The sequence below is a fragment of the Dasypus novemcinctus genome, chromosome 3 (assembly GCF_030445035.2).
Source record: "Dasypus novemcinctus isolate mDasNov1 chromosome 3, mDasNov1.1.hap2, whole genome shotgun sequence".
NCBI classification, from domain to species: Eukaryota; Metazoa; Chordata; class Mammalia; order Cingulata; family Dasypodidae; genus Dasypus; species Dasypus novemcinctus.
This window is the reverse complement of record NC_080675.1, coordinates 46,976,845-46,998,964: the sequence shown is the minus strand read 5'-3', so window position 1 is coordinate 46,998,964 and position 22,120 is coordinate 46,976,845. Positions and strand designations below refer to the sequence as shown.

General features: G+C 36.3%; 1 protein-coding gene across 4 annotated transcripts in view; it reads right to left on the bottom strand.

Annotated features, from left to right (window-relative positions):
• The window catches only part of PPP2R5E (protein phosphatase 2 regulatory subunit B'epsilon), a 193,611-nt gene that overhangs the window by 41,995 nt on the left and 129,496 nt on the right, over positions 1-22,120 (bottom strand). For 3 of the 4 annotated variants that reach the window (XM_058293304.2, XM_058293303.2, XM_058293307.2), the window contains exons 4-5: positions 14,367-14,468; positions 8,092-8,184 (exon numbers count right to left, since the gene is read on the bottom strand). In XM_058293304.2, the coding sequence (XP_058149287.1) occupies positions 8,092-8,184; positions 14,367-14,468 (195 nt within the window). The remainder of the gene's footprint in view (positions 1-8,091; positions 8,185-14,366; positions 14,469-22,120) is intronic. The other variant, XM_058293306.2, reaches the window with a different exon arrangement.

The following is a 22,120-nucleotide window of genomic DNA, read 5'->3' as shown; positions in this document are numbered from 1 at the left end:
AAGTCACGGTCCAGAAGAGTGGCAGAGGGAAGTCCCAGGATGACGGCTGAAGACGAGTCTATAGGGAGCAACCAGTGCCAATTATAGTGGGTGACTAGGGCTCCAGAAAGAGGTCTCCAGGGAAAAAGAAAGTGGAAGGGGACGGGGACTGATAGATTGCCATTACTTGAGAATGTATGCTACTCTCAAAGAATTAAGGCATGAACTAATGACCAGTACATAGGAAACCAAGCAAATGAAAATAAAGGCAACTATTAAAAGATAGTTTAAAAAAGCTCTACAAGAAAGGAAATTTAAGTATAGGATATCTGCCTCATTTATGAACATACATAACCATACTAATGTAACACTATAAATTGACAATTAAAATTTGAGATATAACTACATGGGAAAGATACTGAGGGAAGAGATACATAGAGAAACAATTTTTGCAATAGGACACCAATAGCTAAAATATAAAATGAAATCTCAAGAAATATTAGTAAAAGGATGTTGTAAGGACTTAAGAGTTATGTACTCTAGAAAAACATATTCTTAATTCCTGTAGGTGTGAACCCACTACAAATAGGACCTTTGAAGATGGTATTTTTAGGTAAATTATGGCCAAAAGAATCAGGATGGTTCTTAATCCTATTTCTACTGGAGGTCTTATAGAGAAGGTCACAGGGAAAGGCAATGCATAAAGAAGCTGGACATCAACAGAACCAAAAAAAAAAAGAGAAGATGCTGCCGTATGCACTGCCGTATGACAGAAAGGCCATGGATCCAAGACAGTCAGCAGCCAGCCCCAGAATGCCACCATCTTCAGGGAGAAAGTAATGCCTTACTGATGACTGGATTTTGGACTTCTCCAAGCCTCAAAACCATGAGGCAATAAATTCTTGTTATGCCAACTTACTGTATGGTATTTGTTTTAGCAGCTAGGGAACTAAGATAGATGCTATATAGAAATACAGAAATAAATACAAACAAGCAACTGGAAGACTTTTATGTGGAAATGGGACTCTGGGTTGGGGAATGAGACAAGGAATTGCTATTTTTCATTATAAACTATATAAAAATATTTGTCTTTTAAAAATAGACATTACTTAGGTAACAATTAAAATTGCTATTTTTAAAAAATCATTAAGAGCAAAAACTTCATATCAACACCATCAAAATGAACCGACCTATAGGGAACCACTGACAAATCACCATGGGAACAAAGGACCAAAAAAGGTCATGCATCATAAGCTTCTAGCAATTCTGACTTCAAGACCACTATGGAAATCCAGTATAAAAATTTCAAAGGTATAAGTCATGCAAATATGAACAACTTTGCCAAGTCACACGCTTTTATTTGCTTTCTAATTTCAGACATTCTGTGCACTAGAGAAGAAAACTAGAGAAATTAATGTTTTTCCCTTGAACATTCTATGTGATTCAAGAAAACCCTCTGATTTAAACTTTTAAGAGAACCTATTTGTCAGCTCTTCAAAAAAAGATGAAAGAGCTGCTGTGCTAAATAGTGATGCACTACTAGGGGGCAGACAAGAAATGGTCACATAATTTGCAAGGCCCAATGCATTACTAAAATGCAGTGTTCCTTGATCACAAAGTATTAAGAATTATAAGACAACAAGATCAGATCATTAAACAAATACCAGGCCCTTCCAAGCACAGGTTGCACACCCCGGAAGCTGGTCCTGGATGTAGCAGTCAGTGGATTACCGAGAATCCTTTTTTGGGACATTCTGAGTTACAAGTTGGACATTAGCCCATTATGTCCAATTTGTTCACTGATTACTGATAAAATTCCCAGTAGAAAAATAGTCTGCAAAGTTTTATTTGCTATAGGCTAAGAAAGAAATTAACATTTTAAATATTTTAAGTTAAAACATTTACACATTTTGACAGAATCAAGAACTTGCTGAGATTCAAGGCCTCCTGGAGTTCACTTTAGAACTTTAATTTTTTTAACAGTATCCAATTATTATTTGTGAGGGGGAGGGGTTGTTCCATTCCATTTATTCATTTATTTTATTAGAGAAGTTTTGGGTTTACAGAACAATCATTCAGAAAATACAGGATTCCCACATACAACCCTATTATTAATACCTTGCATTGATGTGGTACATTTGTTAGAACTGATAAAGCACATTTTTACAACTTTTCTACTAACTATAGTCCATGGTTTAACTTAGGGTTCACTGTTTGTGTTTACATGGGTGTTCAATTTGTCTTGAGTTTTAAAAAAATACAGTAACAAAAGGTCACTTTTAAGGACAGGCTGAATGATTTGCATAATTTGTGTGATAATTATGGTAACTTGCTGTTAAATATAATTGCAAATGGGAAGTAAAAATTACTAAATAGCAATCTCCAGCAGTACATATGTTTATGGGGATACTTGAATAGTATGTTTCTTAGCAACCACTGACTGCTTTTCAAATTTGTAAAGTGGCTGACAACAGTCTCTAGAAATATGCTGCTAGACTCTTGACACAACACTCCACCCAATGAAATATTCAAGGCTTGACAATTCATTTTTAGTCTAAAGAATAGGGGAAAAATAATAAAAACATTTCCCATCAGTTCTAACACAGATGAAAATTGTCTTTACTGGTACTAGATGAAGTTGTTCCATAAGCCTAGGCAAATTCTACACACTTAGACCTACAGAGGGCCGTTGCCAAGTTACCTATGTCTAAAAGAAACAATGTTATAATAGACACAAGTACATTATGCAATGAATTGAAAAAGCTTTGGTAAATCTCTGACAGTATTCTTGTGTAAAGACTTGGATGAGTATATAAAAACGCTACAGGTTTTATAAATCCATGGTAATAAAATAGCAATGAAATTCAAGTGAGTCATATATTCATACCATTCTTGAATAAAAGCAGCAAACTCTCCAAAGGTAATTAGTAATGGGCTATTTTGTTTGGCGCATATAGACATAGGGATTTCTAGCTTCTCTTAAAAAACCACAATTTGGCCCATTTACTTAGGAGCTAAAAGTCAAAGAAACAGATTGGCAGCAGGATCCAACCCCAACCCAAACCCCACTAGGTCACCAGAGTTTCCATCACTCCCAGACCACTTCATCATGTACTACTTGTCTGGTCTCCGTAGATTTGAATGCACTATCTCTGGTTTTCACATATTAAAAATTACGTCTCCTGGGAATGATGAACAATTACGTCCAATACTGAATGAAACACATCAGTTGGTGAAGTGGAATTTATGGGAATTCGGGAACAAGAGAGACTACACATAACATCTTAAGAGATCTCAACAGCTAGAGAAGACCATGCAAGTAGAGTCCAAAGATCAGATTTCAAAATATTTACAACACCCTAGATATAATATAACGAGCGCTAGTCATGAATTGAAGCTACAAAAGAATGTATAGCTAAAGAAGGCTCTCAAAACAAGAAATGACCCTAATAAAATTAGTAGTGACAGCAGCAGCGTAACATTTGCTGAATGCTTAGCACATCAGGAATTGTTCTAGGTGCCTGTGTATATATCCACTTATCAAATCTACATAACAACCTTATAATTACTATTTTATTAATATTATGGATTTTTTACATCTATTTTCCAGATGAGGACACTGAGTGGTTATATAACTTGACCAAGGTCACACAACTAATAAATGGCAGAACCTGAATTCAAACCAGTATACACACTTAACCACCAATCTATACTGCTTCCTAATGAGGAAGAAAAACAGGGGGAATTGAAAGGTTCTCTCGAAGCAACACATAAACATTGCTAACGACCTTCAGATTTTAAAAGGACATATACAAATGATAAAAGGATGGAAACACAACAAATGTTGGGTGCTCAGCCTTGCAGAAATAGTCTCAGGGGGAAGCGGACATGGCTCAATGGTTAGGGTGTCTGTCTACCACATGGGAGGTCTGTGGTTCAAACGTCAGGCCTCCTTGACCCGTGCAGAACTGGCCCACGCGCACTGCTGATGTGCGCAAGGAGTACCCTGCCACACAGGGGTGTCCTCACGTAGGGGAGTCCCATGCGCAAGGAGTGCACCCCTATGGAGAGCCGCCCAGCGCGAAGGAAAGTGCAGCCTGCCCAGGAATGGCGCCGCACACACAGAGAGCTGACGCAACAAAAAGAAACACAGATTCCCATGCCGCTGACAACAACAGAAGCAGACAAAGAAGACACAGCAAATAGACACAGAGAACAGATGACCAGGGGTGGGAAGGGAGGGGAGAGAAATAGATAAATAAAAATAAAAAATTTTTAAAAATTATTTTTAAAAAAATATAGTCTCAGGAGGTTTACTGCATGAAATCAGCTGAGATTTATGTAAAATGCAAGGCAGTAAAAATGAGAACATATTTGCAATTGAAATATGTCTACTATTCTTTGTGAATATAACATTTAAGCTCATCATTTTTAAATGCAAAAAACAAATAAAAAATTAGAAAGTGAAGATCATTACACATATTAATACCTTTCAAGGCAATGAACAGGAATATGGTGTTAGCTCTTTCTACAGTCTATCTAACCAACCCCTACTGAGGAACTTATAAGTTGCTTCCAATTTTTAAAATAATTATTAACAAAGATGCATTCAATATACTTGAACACATATCTCTGAGTACAAATCTGATTATCACCTATGGAATTGCTGCATCAAAACTTAAGTTGATAAAATACTATCACATTTCCTCTTCAGAACGAATATACCAACTTAAATTTCTACTTAGTATTTAAGATTACCTATTTTTCTACTTTCTCACCAATATTTGTTCATTTTAACTTGTTTTGGTATTTGCCAAACTGATGGGTAAATGATACTTGCTATTTTAATTTGTTTGGGACTACTAAAGATAAATGTATTTACATGTGTTTATATTCCATTTGTATTTGGAAGTATCTGTTTTTGGCTCTATCCACTGGGACGTGATTTTTTATATCTGATCTGAAAAAGCATTTTATGGGCAGTGGACTTGGCCCAGTGGTTAGGGCGTCAGTCTACCACATGGGAGGTCTGCGGTTCAAACCCCAGGCCTCCTTGACCAGTGTGGAGCTGGCCCATGTGCAGTACTGATGCACGCAAGGAGTGCCATCCCACGCAGGGGTGTCCCCATGTAGGGAAGCCCCACGCGCAAGAAGTGCACCCCATAAGGAGAGCCGCCCAGCGCGAAAGAAAGTGCAGCCTGCCTAAAAATGGCACCACCCACACAGACAGCTGACACAAGATGACGCAACTAAAAGAAATACAGATTCCCGTGCGCGCTGACAACAACAGAAGCGGATAAAGACGACACAGCAAACAGACACAGAGAACAGATGACGGGGGGGGGAGGGGAGAGAAATAAATAAATCTTTAAAAAAAAAGTTAATGTATGAGTTTTTAAAAAAAAGCATTTTATGGATTAAATATATTCATTTTTGTAATATATACAGTACATGTTTTTCCAAGTTCGTCATTTTTTTTAAAACTTAGTTAAAAGAGGGGCTGTGCATGTGTTTTTCTACATTGTTTGATATATGTAAAACTCACATCTTTGCATATATAACAACAGAAATATACACATTAATATATTTGTTTATTGGTACAATAGCCTTAATTCTATGGACTACTAAGAAAGTTATTAAGAAGGTCATGGGAAGCCAAATTGGCTCAATGGATAGAGCATCCGCCTACCACATGGGAGGTCCAGGGTTCAAACCCAGGGCCTCCTGACCCGTGTGATGAGCTGGCCCACATGCAGTGCTGATTCATGCAAGGAGTGACCCCTGCGTAGGGGAGCCCCACCCGCAAGGAGTGCACCCCATAAGAAGAGTCGTCCAGCGCAAAAAAAGTGTAGCCTGCCCAGGGTGGCACCACACACACGGAGAGCTGACGCAGCAAGATGAAGCAACAAAAAGAGACACAGATTCCTGGTGCTGCTGACAAAGCATATAAGAGGACACAGAAGAACACACAGTGAATGGACAGAGAGCAGACAACTGGGGGGGGGGGCAGGGAAGGGGAGAGAAATTAAAATAAAAAAAGGTAAATATTCTGAACAGTGGGAGCATCAAAATGAAGCAGAAGAGGAAGGTGATAAGTTCGGTTTAAATATGTTATTTCAAGATACCAAACAGCATATATATGTCTACTTTTCCAGTAGGCAGCTGGACAGTATTAATGTGGGAAAAGATTGAAGTAATGAAGATGCTTGGTATATAAAAAGAAATAAACTTATTAAAAAAAAAAGATCACAACACACTTTTCCAAAGAAGAAATATAAATGGCTAAAAAGCAGATGAAAAGATGATTAGTATGACTAGATATCAGGGAAATGCAAATCAAAACTATAGTGAGGTATCACCTTATACCTATCAGGCTGGCGGCTATTTAAAAAAAACAAAACTACAAGTGTTGGAGACAATATGGAGGAAAGGGAACACTCATCCACTGCTGGTGGGAATGAAGATGGTGCAACCATTGTGGAGGACAATTTGATGGTTTCTCAGGAAGCTAACTATACAGCTGCCCTACTGCTGGGTATACACCCAAAAGAACTGAAAGCAGGGACACAAACTGATATTTGCACACCAATATTCATGGTGGCATTATTCACTATTTCCAAAAGTTAGAAGCAACCTGTGTCTATCAACAGATGAATGGCTAAGCAAAATGTAGTATATACATATAATGGAATACTACTCAGCTGTGAGAAGGAATGCAGTATTAACACATGGGATAACATGAATGAATCTTGAAGACTTTATGTGGAGTGAAGTAAGCCAACCACTGAAGAACAAATATCATATGATCTCACCAGTGTGGTACCAATGTAACCTAAATATATGGCGTTTTGATGACCTGCCTCATGTACCTAGGGTTACAGGTGCTAATGAGTTCTATAAACAAGACAGCAGAGCACCTTTCCAGGTCTGAGCTGACAGTTGAACTTTGGACTGACTTCCCTCAGTCACATTACCCAGGGTGCTTCAGGGGCCTTCACATGGCCCTCAGCTCTCTAGAGCTAGCCTGTCCCTGGCAATCTATTAGAGTCAATCATACAAAACTCCTGCTTTTTCAGTGTCAAAAACAGTCAAAATATTAGCTATGATTCAAGTAATTATGCAGAATTCTGAATTTATGAATTTAATTAGGGAGGGGGAATGAGGTTATCATGAAGGTTGTTATCAGACAAAGATCAATTTCCTACCAAATCAATATTTTAAATTTAAAACTCTGTTTACTGCCTCACTAGGAGATAGACAGCTATTTTTTCCCAGATGAGGAGTTCCATATATCACTGGGAAATAAGGTACAAAGGTCCATATATCAGTTTGCTCAAGTATCCATTTTTTTATACACAAATGTATACAACAGGAGCAAGGCAATGTTCTCTAAAAACTCAGTGTCATGGGGAGCAGGTGTAGCTCAGTGGTTTGAGCACCTGCTTCCCACGTACAAGGTCCTGGGTTCAATTCCCACTATCTCCTAAAAGCAAACAAACAAACAACAAACCTCAGTGCCATGAAACGGCCCCAAATCCCAAGTAAAAAGGAAGATGTAGACTATCATTATAAAATGCAAAATGAGAAATCAAGAAAAATACAAACCCTGAGATTTCCAAATGTACAGGTGAGGGTTAATCTCTTCAGGGAAATTTTAAAGTGTTTCAGCAGTAAAAGTTCTCCAGTACTCCAACTTTGATCATTTATCTAAGCTTGCCTATTCAGTTTTAACAGATCTATGCAATAGCTCCTTAAGAAATCTTAATGTAAACATAAATTTACAAGCTATGTAAGAATTCATATAAACCAGGGTTACATAAATCAAATTCCTTTATTAATTAAACTTTAGGAAAGAAAACTGCAGGGATTTGGTCATTAGCATTCCTCACTGTTTAAAATGTCATTAATTTCTACCACAGTAAATTACAAAGGTACTTATCACTTTTAGTAGGCAATAATAGAAATTCACACTTACGTACATACATTTGTTTACTAAGATGATATAACTGTCTTTGCAGGATGTTTTAACAAATATTTTGTTTTCAAGAGAAAATGAGTTAAAGTGTTGTTAAGTGAGTAACAAATACATGCAACTACAAAAAATTTTCATACCTGTAATACAAATTTCTGATCTATGTATTTTTTGGCAATGCTGGGTTGGAATTCTTGGCTTTCCAAAAATCGTATGAAAAATTCATATACAAGCTGCAACAAATAGATTATAGTTAAATTCAAAATACGATCCACTGAGAATAGTATTAAAAACCAAGAAAAGCCTGTAACACTAAAACTAATATTAGGGCTTAGGAAAATTGGGTTTTAATGTCAACCTACCAGCCATGCTAGTCTTTGCTATGGTTCATATTTGCTTTTATGTTGTTCAGAACTTTTAACTTGAATCAGTTTTTAAACTAAAAATGAGAAAATACAACCAAACAAAGCAAATAAAAATCTCCTATAATCTTACCATTCACAGTTACAACTACTAACATTTTTTTTTTGCAGGTACTGGGGATTTAACCCAGAACCTCCTACATGGGAAGCAGGCATTCAACCACTGAGCTATACCCACTCCCCAACAACTATTAACATTTTAATGTATACACCTCACCTTTTTCTCTATACTTCTACAACACACCAAAGTACTATAAACAGACTTTTACACAGTTTTCTAAACTACTTTTATCATTTAAACAATGTATTGTAAACATTTTACATCAACAATATCTAAACCATCATTCCTAATAGCTATCAGCAGTCCATCACACATCATTTATAATAAATATTTCCATTATTCATAATTAACCAATTTCTTATGCTTGGACATTTAAGTTGTTTTAAAATTATTTCTATATCAAATTATGCCACAGTGTACATCATGTAACATATATCAGTGAGCACTTGTTCAATTATTTCATGAGGAAATATTTCTAAAAGTGTAATTCCTAAGTCCAAAGATATCTAAACATTTCAGGTTTCTTATACTCATTGCTAAACTGCCTTTCAGAAAAGTTATGGCCATTTACACTCCTCCCAGCAATATATTATGGTGTGTCACAATATTTTCATCTGCAAAAAGAATATGGTCAATCTCAAATAACTGTTCTGACAAACAGTGAGAGATTGTTTATGATCTTTTGCATAACAAATCTATGTTAAAATGCCACATCAGATCCTGTTGTAGTATACAACAGGAATTAAGATCGGACAATTTTTTAGAGACATACATTGGGTCAGAACCCTAGCTCTTTATTCCTTACTAATTGTATAATTCTGGGCAAGTCACTTAACTTCTCTGAACCTCTATTTCTTCATCTGTATAATGGGAATGACATATAACAGTGACTAGCACCTATTGCCATTGTCATTGCCTAAACTTTTTGGTCTTACACCTTCACATTTCTGACTCACTGAAGACCCAAAGATCTTTTGTTTATGCAGGGTGTGTGTGTATTTGTGTGTGTCTTCTTTTATAAAATTAAAATTAAAACTGAGAAAATTTAAAGTATATATTATTTCATTTTAAAACAATAAAAAACAATACATGTTAATATAAATAATGTATTTTTGTGAAAAGCAACTTTATTTTCAAAAAACTTACTGAGAAGATAAGCAGTTTTACATTTTTGTAAATCTCTTTAATGTCTGGCTTAATAGAAGACAATTACATTCTCATCTGCTTCTGTATTTGATCTGTTGTGCTATATTGTTTTAGTTGACATATATAAACAAAACCCAGCCTTTTACAGATCTAATGTTTGGGAAAAGAGAGAGTATTTTAATAGTCTTTTCACATATTTGTGGATATTATTCTTTGATACGTCACCAAAACTATGAATAGTAGTTTCTTAAAGGTCAGTTGCAATTGTGGAATCTGAAACTATCAATGAACTATTCATACTCTGATACACTAAAATCCAGTTGTCTATTTTGCACTTCGAGTGCATCTTTACCTGTGCTTGGTTTCCTAACGCCATTCATTGGCCAATTGGAAAATACTTGTTAACTGAGCTATAAACTATTTAAAAATAATTATTTAAAATCATCTCCAATTCTGTGAAAAAAAAAATCTTTAAGCTTTGGGAAACTGTCAAGTTCAGGGTGACAAAAATTTTCTAAACTTCTAGTTCCAAAATTTGCTTAAAACTCTTAATTTTATCAATGGTAAAAATACTTTCAATTGTTTTCCTTGTTCTTGCTTATTTTAGAGAAAATAGCTGCCAAATAATAACCGTAGCTACCCATCAATCACTTTTTCAAGTAAAACTGGTGTTTAATGGGAAAACGCAGCTAGTTTAGCTAGCACCTCGAAACAATTATACAAGTGCTTTTTCATCTGCTCTATACTTTGGTATACAGTAGATATAGGTTCTGAGGTATACTTCCTACCTAGGCATGAAGAATATTTTAAAACTGTGTATTCAAGAGTCGAGATTTAATAAAATTAATGAATTTTCCTGCTTCATCAAGGCCATTCTTCAGTGGAATGAGCTTTTATTCCTTTTTTTTTTTTTTTAATTGCAAGTGCTTGGCATTGAAGAATACTAGGACTACCAGACCAGTTTGGCACAACTGCCTTCATTTATGCTAAAGCACTACCAGTTTTACCTACCATTGCTTTATAACTATTAGTGCAAATGTCAATACAGTGAAAAGACCAAATAATGTAGTACTACTATAAGGGTAGTTTGATGTTGCAGGTACTGAAAAGCAGGTCTTAGTGCCTGCCTCTCCAAGGACCTGCAGTTTCCACTGTCCTAAATGCATCCTATACTAATCTTGTGACATCAGACTCTTTGAGTTGATACTTAAATTTTGTATTCATATTAGCATTTTACTACATTATAAAACTGTTTTTCTCCTCAAAACTCTGATTAAGAAAGACTTCCTTCCAAATGGTCTAAACATTGTCAAGGTTTACATGATGCTCTTCTTGTCAAAATAATGCAAGGTCCCATACTTTACAGAAGAGTTTTGATTTTTTTGAGTACACTAATCTTTCAACTCTTCGTGTTACAAACAGAATGCCAGTCTTATTTGAAAAACCCTATAAAAGAGCTTTTATCCCTCTTTTGATTTCATATAAAGAGGAGAGATTCTTATCTGTCAAACTTGATTTGTGGGCTGGCAGAGCTTTCCAGCAGAACTTGCAAAGTGATTTTTCCCCTCTGGTCCCCTGAAAGCAGTTAGGTTAAAATGGTTTGGTAGAAACACTTCAGACACATTTATTAATAAGCATAAATGTTTCTACATCTAAGGAAAAGATTTTACCTCAAATCCCTTGAGTTTCTAGAGGGAAAAACTGGAACTTATAGGCGGATAAATTACTCTTTAAGATCACGTAAGTGAATTCTCCAAGGAATATGAGTAAAAAGACTTTAACATTCCTGTTTTTCAGTCTCCAGCATAAAGTACTAAAAACAATTCCTGAATTATAAATATAAGTCCTGTAAAATTGTATTCTACTTGAAAAGGTAAACCAATTTCAGAAAACACACACACAAAAATAATCATGACAACTGTAGGATGCCCATTTAAAACCAATACAAACAGATTAAATAATACACATACAGTAGACCCCTTGATACATTTGAGTAAAAAAATTTGTGGATTTAATATTCTTTTTTTTCCTTCTATTTTCAAACATCTCCCAAAGAGATGATTTGTTATGATTTGTTATGATGAATGATTTTGTGTGGGTCACAAATTTAAATCAAAGAATGGTGCAGGAGTCAATTAGCTAGGGAATGAGCCTAGCTAACCACTCACCAACTACTCAATGCAACTTTGTTGTCCTTGACTATTATCAGATATCTGGTAATCAACACTTTGTGTCCTTGTGAAATATGGTCCAGGGGAGAATGCAAACTACTAATGATGGAGCTAAGGAAACATAAAAAAAGTCTTTAAAAAGTGCTGTTTTGGTCAGAAAAATGGATGGTTGGAAAGTGCTGAACTTAGTGAACGGTCAAATCTATGACATAAATGACCTATGACCAGAAAAAGATTTCTTAAACATTCAATGAGTGCTCTTATTTGAACAAAAACAAATGAAAATGGAAAGGTGACTAATATGTAAAATGAAAATATACAAAGGAAACATAGGATTCTTGAGGAAAGTCAGGAGCCTATACAAAGTCTTCCATAGAGTAACAGATGGTAAGGCACCAGTGCCTCATCTTTACCATAAGTAAAGGTTGATTTGTGAATTTTAAGAACAGGTTTCCTTCAAGTGATTGGACATTAGTCAGCCATTTCCCCCTGAGCTGCAGAAGAAAAAAGAATGATTATAAGCTACAACAGGCTGTGAACACAGATGAAGGCAGTCTATTTTGGAACATGGTTTGTGACTTTATATTCAAAAGGGTAAAGGTCTTTTTATCATTCTTCACTATTACTTTGGTTTTAGGGTTTGAAATGAACTAACATTAAATGTTACTACAGTAATGACATATAATCTAGACTTCTTTTTTGGTGGCAGAATTTAATTTAATAGCTTAGAAATTTAAATTAATTTAGTCCTGTATTTTATAAAGTCATTAAGTAGAACATTAAAGATTAACTTAACTATTAAGTTAAAACTTTACTATACTTTAGGGAAAATTTATATGTTATGGTGTCACAATTTGAAGAATTCAAAAAAACTGCAAATGGCAAGAGTGGTCTACCATCTCTTCTTGAGAGTGTAGAGGCAAGCTAAATCTTTCAAGTTTTCTCTCTCCCTGCCTTTCCAAAAATAACATATAGAACTTTCCTGAGAAGATTTTTTTAAGTTCCTTCCAGACTAAATTGCAATTCTATGAACCACTGCCATGCATTAAGTATAAACACCACATGAAGTTCATCCCATTCAAAAGAAAAATTCTTTTTTTTTCCTTCTTTTTGCCACAGTCTGAGATGTACCTACGAAAAAGCACAAATAACTTTGCAAATTTCTTCGACTGCAGATAGTATGTTTGGCACCTAAAACAAAACAAAACAAAACATCTGGGAGATGGCAAATCAACTACAGACTTTGAATCAATTTACCCAATCTTGGCATTGGTAGCAAGGAATACATATGTATAATATTCCTAGGAATGAGTTGAGAAAAGAATGCCTCCCCACCCCAACACTCTACATAACCAAAGGAAATAGCATGCTTGTTTATCTGTAGCAACCTTGAGTTGCCAAAGTAGGACAGGTAAAGCTGCAAATTTCTGTAAAATTTCTTCTTTTAAGAAGAGGAGGAGGAAGTAAACTCTTAGAACAGGGGTTCTTAACCTATTTTGTTCTACGAACCACTTTGCCAGTTTCAGGTGAAAACCACAGACCCCCTTTCTCTGAATGTAGCAACAGATAGTTTTATGACACTCAACATCAGACGTCAGAGAAAATAGATAATTGATTGACTTATTTCAATTCAAGCTCATGGACCCTCTGAAATCTGTCCATGACCCCTGGTTAAAAACCGTTGTCTTAGATTATCTCTAGGCCTTATCTCCCTGCTATACAGTTTTCTTCAAAACTTTCTTCAAAGAGTCACCTAGCAAACATGAGCACACTTCCACAAAGATTCAGTGGCTTCTGTCTAGGAGTGAAGATGTATAAGGTTATATCATTTGTTTTCCATCCCTTCCCTCCTTGCAATATGTCACCCCACTTCTGAGGGCAGTCTGACTCAAAGGAAAGATGTCTTTGGGGTTCTCTACATTCAAATTTCCTTGTTCCAACCCTTTTGAGAAATGCTGAGCTTTAGAGATGGCAGTCAAGAAAGGAGGATGAAAAATGACCAATATGTGTAAGTAAACGCAATACAGATGGGACCCCAATATACTCTGGCACATGAGTACAAGTGGAAAATATTGTCTTCTCAGTGCAAGTGAATAAAATTGGCCTTCACAAAAGCCTTCTCTCAGATGTTACTCTTCTTTGCAACATTGTGAAATAGCTATTGAAAGTTGGTTTTGCGTTTCCAGGCTAAAGAAACAGATTTGTGATTATCATGAAGACAAGCATACAAAGTCCCCAGGGTACCTACTGCTAAAGATGAGTTATGTACTCTGTGACCTAACCATATCCAACAAATATTAATGTGAAAATAGTTCTGTTCTTGTTTGAGCCTCCAGAGGACAGGACCACTTAGAAGCTATTATCAAACAATGAGAACTGCCAGCTGGACCTGCAACATAAGAGGAACCACACCAAAGCATTACATCAAAACTTCTATTTTTTCCTTTTGGCATCTTGACTGTCAAGAACAAGGAGGATAAAAAGCATTCTTCAGTTTTCCATTAATATACTCTAATTTGATTTCTTGGTGAATAAAGGTCTTGAAGGAATTCCCATGCAAATCAGCTAATGAGTTAACGGACTTTTCTTTTATAACGAATGACAGTTCAAAGTACCTGTAAGTGTGGCCATGATGCCTCAAGGGTAGGTTCATCTTCTTCGGGATCAAATTCATTGCTGTCACTAGGAGGGAGAGTTCTGAATATATTGCAAGACACCTAAAAATAAACAAGCAGCAGAATTAGCTAGAAGCACCTCCTCGGCAACCTTACACAAGGTCTTTGCAGTCAGTCAAAGGGAACCCAGATGACAGGGTATAGAGAGCTCATCAAATTGAACTGGAACCTCTTTCTGTAGGCTCTGGGTCTAGTACCCACTCTGGGCAAAACTGGAAAGTAAAAGCCTAGGACCTTACTGCATTCTCCAGTAGTATCGTTTCTCCTTCCTTACTTAGCCACTCAGATGACTTTATACCCTCCACCAGCGCCTGCTCTTGGTTATTTACCAGTCAAGCATGCTCCTAATCAACCAATTTACAAGATATAAATAAATACTTGCTAATGGGCTTCATTTACTTCCCCTTTCAGGCTTATTCACAATTTGCAAATTTACAGTTGACCTTAGGGTGGAATTTCAGACACAGAGAGTGAATCAAAAGAGATATTGCAGAACCTTTCTAACATCCTTAAAATCATATCTATCCTGTCCTTGTTTGCTTTTAAAAACTGTAACGATGTCCAGGATAAGATATATCTGTAATACAAACTTCTATCAACAAGGTAGTCCGTTTCCATAGGCAATCCAAATTATATGCTGTTTGTTCAAAAAGTAATGAAGAGATGAGGATTCATTGTACTATTCTGTTACTTTTGTATATACTGGATGTTTCCTATACTAACATGATTTTATAAAATATGCTTGTTGCTACTATTCTCAGGGCTCCTTTTCAATTTTCTATTCTATTTCTTGCCCTTCTTACTCACTTATCCTCTCCTAATGACTCAATCATTCCTCAGATCCAAAAAATAAAGTGTGAGGAGGAGGAAAATATGTACAGAAGGCAAGGAGGAAGAAGAAGAGAGAGACTGCAGCAGATGCTTTTGTTGGACTTTCTATATAAAGCAGAAAATACTGAACTAGAATATGCTGCTCCAAAAGGGAAAGACTAAAGGTTTTGGTAGGTCCATAGAATCTGAATGTGTTTATTCATTCAACAAATATCCATTAAATGCCTGCTATGTACACATATTCTATACACTGGGAAAACAGTAATGAACAAAGCAGACAAATATCCCTGTCCTAATGGATACAGTACAGTAATTATTCCCAATTTCACAAAAATAGAAATTGAGCCTAGAGTCACACATTTGGTAAACTGAAGAGCCATATGAACCTAGGCAGTCTCATTCCCAATCACTGTACCAAACAAGCCCAGACCTCCAGACACTCACTACTCTACCCTGAGTAACTGCAAAAACCTTCTAATGGGCTGCTCAGGCTCCAGTACTATTCACTTACTATCCATGCTCCACATGCCCCTAGCCAGTGCGGTCTCTAAAGGGCAAATCTGATATGTAACAATGGGTATATACCTTACCCAGTTCTCTCAGTATAGACCACAGCAGTTCTCTACCTTGAGTAGCATCAGAATTATCTCTAGGGTTTGTTAAAAGCAGTCTCCCCAGACCTGAGACAGATGGTTTAATCTGGTAGCGGCTTGGTAGTGCCCCTGGTAATCTGCATGAGTTGCTAATACCACAGGTGACTGATACCCTAAATTCCCAACCACTCTTAGGAAAACAATGACTACAGGATCACTTCTAGCCCCCTTAAAAAAGGGCCCACAAAGTCTGTCTCTCCAGCTTTTTCCACTTTCCCACCCTCTGGGCTCTGAATTCCCCAGCTCTCCTTCTCCCAGTGTCCCTCATACCCAGAACATGCCATATTTCACTCCTCCACACCTATGCAATACTCTGATCCCTCAGCTGGATTGTGCTTCTACATCTTCCCCAAGAGTTCACAACTTTCTTAGCTTGGAGATTCCTTTATGGAACCTTACCAGCCATTGCTCTATGCTCTTATTATACCCAAAAGACATTTTGTCACAGCATGTAAGCTCCTTAGTTTTTTTCAATGTATCCTCAGTATCTAGTTGGTTTATTCATTCGACATTTATTGGGCTTTTCTATATTCCAGGCACTGAAGATATAATAGTGGAGGAAAAAAATCAGATCAGAACCTACCTAACTTCATGGAGTTTACATTCTAATGTGGAGAAAGGTATCACAAATAAGCATTTTGTAAACAAGATCATTTCAGATGGATATATGCTATAAAATAAATAAACTGGAAGATGTGTTAAGAGGAACTTGGTGTTAGATGAAAGGATAACTACTTTAGACAGAATGGACAGAAAGTCCTCCATAAATTAATGAGAGCTGAGAATGAGTCACAGCAAAAAACTAGCCATCTGAAGTGGCAAAATCCCAGGAAGAGGGAATTGTAAATGCAAAGGCACCAAGAAGGAACAATCCTGGTGAACAAAATGGAGATCAGAGTGACTGAAAAATGGAACAGGCATGGATATATGGGTTATTTGGAAGGCAATTCAATTTTTAGTGTAATGGGAAGCCATTAGTGGATCTTAAACAGAAAAGTGATATGATCTGATATTTGCCTTTAAAAAATAAATTCATTAATTAAAACACTCTGGTCATTAGATATAGAACATACAGGTAGGAGGCAAGTTAGAGGGCTGTCAAAGTGGCAAGAGATGATATTGGCTTGGATTAGGATGGTGGCAGAGAAAACAGACAGAAATAAATTGATTCAAAATATATTCTGAAGTTATTACTTGCTATTGACCTGGATGCATGGGGTGAAGTAAAGAGAAGAATTAAGGGTATGTCTTATGATGTCTTTGTTGTCACTTTGAAATGTTGGACCTCCTACTCATCTATCAAGATGAATTTACCCATCACCTCCTCTGAGAAGTTTTCTCTGACCACCTCCAGACAATGAACCACTCCCACCTTCTTGCCCCACTGTGCTTTGATGAGCTTTGCTCATTGCCCATCCTAATTCTTCTATTGTTTATGTTTGCCTTCCCTTTTGGAACCTGAACCTTTTGTGAAGTGGATCTTTCTAACTAGCCCTTCATTTAGTTTGGCACATTAAAGGCTTAGTTTATTGAACTGGGGGGAAAAAAAAGATATGTCTTAGGTTTGGGGCCATTTATCCAAGACAGAAATGACAGGGAAAGGGGAAGCTTCTTTGCTTGTTTTGGTGGAGAGATCTGAAGATCCAGTTTGGGATGAATTAAAAGAGCAACATCGAAGAGGCAATTAAACAACTGAATTGAACATTAGGGCTGGAGAGGTCAAAACTGGAGACAAATAGGGAGTCATCAGTTAATGGATCATATTGGAAGGGAGTACACAGAAAGAAGGGAGTACACAGGGAGAAGCAAAAGGGCCTTTGAGCACCTAACATTTAGAAATCAGGCAGAGAAAAAGGGGCCAGGAAAGGAAAGTGAAATGGAGCATGAATTAAGAGGGAGGAAAAAAGCGCTAGATTTTGGGATACCAGAGGTCAACTCAGAGGTCAACTAAGGTGAGCACAGAGAAGCATCTATTGGATTTGGCAACAGAGAAATCTTCAGTGATCTACAAGAACAGTAGTGGTATGGACAAAAGCTAGATGAGCATGAGATGGACAGTTAATGAGAAATAAGAAATTTCAGAGAGTAAACAAGTAGAGAAAACTTTTGTTTCCTACAAGCACAACTGCCATGTCACTCGATAAAAATATTTTTTATAAACATATTTGTTGAGCATTTATTATATGCCACATACACTTTTAAGAGTCACATGCTCATTTAATCCTTACAACAACCCTAGAAAAGTATATTATTATAGCCAATTTATGAATGAAGAAATAGAAGCACAAGTACTAAAGTAAGCTCCAAGGATACAGTTACTAACCAGCAGTTACTGTAAGATGCCACCACACTATTCTAGAAAGGCAGATGGACCAACTGCCTTTTAAGATTAGCTATCTAAAAAAATTATCAAAGTTGAATATGTTTTTCCTATTGACTAATAAAAAATGCACAGTTCTATTATTTTATTTTTGTCCCTTCCAATGATCATTAGAAATTATCTTTACGAAAAATCTTGTGAATTCTCAGATGACTCTCAATCTATGATTTCTCTTCAACCAGTTAACTATACACCACAATCCACAAGGTCAAAGGTATTTTATTACTTGTTTTAAATCTTCACTAAACTATACAGATGAGCATTTTCATTCCAACCAAATTAAGTATACTTACTATACTCTTTAACAGGGCTTTTTACCTCTCCCAGGTCATGAAAGTAAACTTTGAAAGGAGGAAAAAAAAAAAAAAGGCTTCCCTATAGTAAAAAATCTGGATAGAAAGTCACAGAAAACTTCTCTTCCTCAACTCTTAGAGTACCCATCATGTGCTGCAGCAATTACTTATTGTCATATTTTTTGTCTTTCCCACTAAACAAGAACTCCTGAGAAGCTAATACAATGTCATTCCATATCCATTTTTTTAGCACATACTAGCCATTCAATAAATGTTCACAAAATGAAAGTCTGGATACGTTATTAAAACTGTGAATTTTAGTTTTGCTGTAACTAAAGTTCCATTTAAAGTTTTCTAGGTGATTTAAGGATGTATAACCCTGTACAGAGTGGTAAACCTCTGATTTTATAGAAACTTCATCTCTCAGTTATCACATCAAAAGGTCAAGTTGTATAAATAATCCAAACAGCAGATAGTTCTAAAGGCATGTACATCTAACTTAAGTACAAACTATCATTTCTTTGTATTTGCCTTTCTTGTCATGCTTTATTTAGTTTACTTCTAAGCATTCTCTGGATAAGTAATGAGACAGCATGGATCTGATGAACTAGATTATCAAGAACTTATTCGACTGGTTATGTGTTCTCAGCCAATTTGGAGAAAATGGCAAAGTGTATTGAGTATCATGGAAATGGTCCTGGCACATAGTAGGTACTTAATACAAATGTAATGAATGAAAGAATGGATCATTGTTTCCAACCTTGAGAAAAGCAGATAAAGTAGCTGATCTCAAGAATCCTTTCCCTGCTTTTATGTGTGAAACTATAATTTCATACAATTTGTAGTACTGCAAGCAGATCAACTGTAAATATCAAAATAATGGCACCACAGCTGTAAAATGAATTTTCTTGGGATAACAAAAAGTAAATTTTCTAATAAACAATTACTATATGACTGATATTAAATAGATAACCTCCTAGCAAATTAAAAGATCCATTATTTCTCTAACACTATTAAGACTACATGCAGGGAAACGGACTTTGGCCCAGTGGTTAGGGCGTCCGTCTACCATATGGGAGGTCCGCGGTTCAAACCCCGGGCCTCCTTGACCCGTGTGGAGCTGGCCATGCGCAGTGCTGATGCGCGCAAGGAGTGCCGTGCCACGCAAGGGTGTCCCCCGCGTGAGAGCCCCACGCGCAAGGAGTGTGCCCGTGAGGAAAGCCGCCCAGCGTGAAAAGAAAGAGCAGCCTGCCCAGGAATGGCACCGCCCACACTTCCCGTGCCGCTGACGACAACAGAAGTGGACAAAGAAACAAGACGCAGCAAATAGACACCAAGAACAGACAACCAGGGGAGGGGGGGAAATTAAATAAATAAATAAATCTTAAAAAAAAAAAAAAAAAAAAAGACTACATGCAAGTAACAATTTCAGTGGTATCCCTGAGTTTTTTCATCCAGTGTACTCATTTATTTATTCACTCGATAATCTACCATAAATGAAAAGAAATTATTTAATCAAGTGTTTTAAAACCAGAGGGAAGGCCCAGGACGTACAACATTGAAGCTATGTCATCAGGCATTATTCTCATAGTATTACGAGTCAGCACAAAAGATGAATGTAATTCATTTCTAAAGCCAAACTATTCTTTTTAAAAATTTACAGATAAATTTAAATTAGAGAAGTTATAGATTTACAGAATGATCTGCACAAAACACAGAGTTCCCATATAACTGACTCATTTTTAACATTTTGCATTAGGATGGTACCTTTGTTACAAGTGATAAAAGATTATTATAATTGTAATATTAACTATAGCCAAACTAAATATTTTTACCACAATCTATTGCAGTTGTCCACTTGAGACTAGGTATAAAGTTTGTTTTAAAACCTTGCCTCCTATGTAAATGAACATGACTGTTCAAAAGGTATCTGAACATAAGAAACTATTAATATACCTTATTCTATCATAAAGGCATGTTCTTAGCACCTAATTCTAAAGAGTAAAAATTTTAATTAAATCAGTATGACAATTTCCAAGCTTATGGGCCATCCACTGCAGGTCTAAGTTTATACTCTTACTAACATATATTAATTATGTGACGGTCACTACTATGTATTATCATACAATTATAATTTTCAGATAATCTCCAGTAGTTAATATTCCAAACATGTTCACTTGAATTAAACAGGATTCCTAGAACCAAAACAACTCCATAATGCCCTTGTTTATCACAAATGCAGGTCTCAGCAGCATGACAAGGACTATATCAGTTATCCTAAACAGTGTGGTCAAGCCACTCCAACAAGGCTGCCCACATTTTTATCATAAAACCACATTTGGGGGAGCAGATGTGGCTCAAGCAGTTGAGCCCTGCTTCCTACGTGGGAGGTTCCGGGTTCTGTCCCCGATGTTTCCTAAAAACAAAAACAAAAACAACAAGCAACAAATGAAAAACCCAACTCAGGGGAGCCAATGTGGTTCAGTGGTTGAGCACCAGTTTCCTACATATGAGGTCCTGGGTTCAATCCTTGGCCCTGGTATCATAAAAACAAACAAAAAAGCAAAAAAAAAAAAAAAAAACCCCAACAACCTATACATTTGTACACAAACCTCTATACCTTTGAGGTTTAAAACATTCACTGAACCAAAGACAGAGGTCCATGCCCACATGGGACTACGAAACATGTATTTGTGATAGTTATGAGAGGTTTGTCTTACAATACCCAGAAATCTAAAAGAGAATTTAAAAGGAAATGTCTAAAGTCAGTGATTACAACCTTATTGTTAGACATTTGATCTCATACTTTAAATCTATTAGGAAGACTTTCTAGGACAGAGCAGCTATTCTATTAAATCTGATTTCTGAAATGAAGCAGAAAAAGCATCTTAAAATGATACAAGAAGCAGTTGAAGAAAATGAATGACAAAAAAATAAAAGTTTAAAAATTTATAACATCTGATTTAAATTTTTCAATATGTAGCCAATATTTGATAGACAAGAATAATAGAAATCATGGGCAATTACTGTTTCCCACCCCAGTTCCCTGGTCTGCTGTGTCTCTCATTTTCTCTATGTCTCTTTTTGTTGCATTACATCTTGCTATGCCAGCTCTCCATGTGGGCCAGCACACTGCGTGGGTTAGCACTCCGTGTGAGTCAGCACTCCAAGTGGGCCAGCTTGCCCTGGGCCTCCTATATGGTAGACAAGAGCCCAATCGCTTGAGTCACATCCACTTTTCCAGTTTTGCTTTTAACAGTCTGTTTCATCTGATATTAAATACAGAAACTCTGGATTTTTTTTTTTTTTTTTTTGGTAATGGCATGTGGAAAATATCTTTTTCCAAACTTTCAAGTTCAATCCATTGGATTTCCTTGGCAGCATATAGATAGCTCATATTTTCTTATTCATTCTGCCAGTCTGTGTCATTATATTGGGGTTTAATCCATTAAAATTCAATGTTATTACTGTAAAGGCTGTTCTTATTTCACACATATTGACCTTTGGATTTTGTTTTCACCACTCTTTTGACACTTA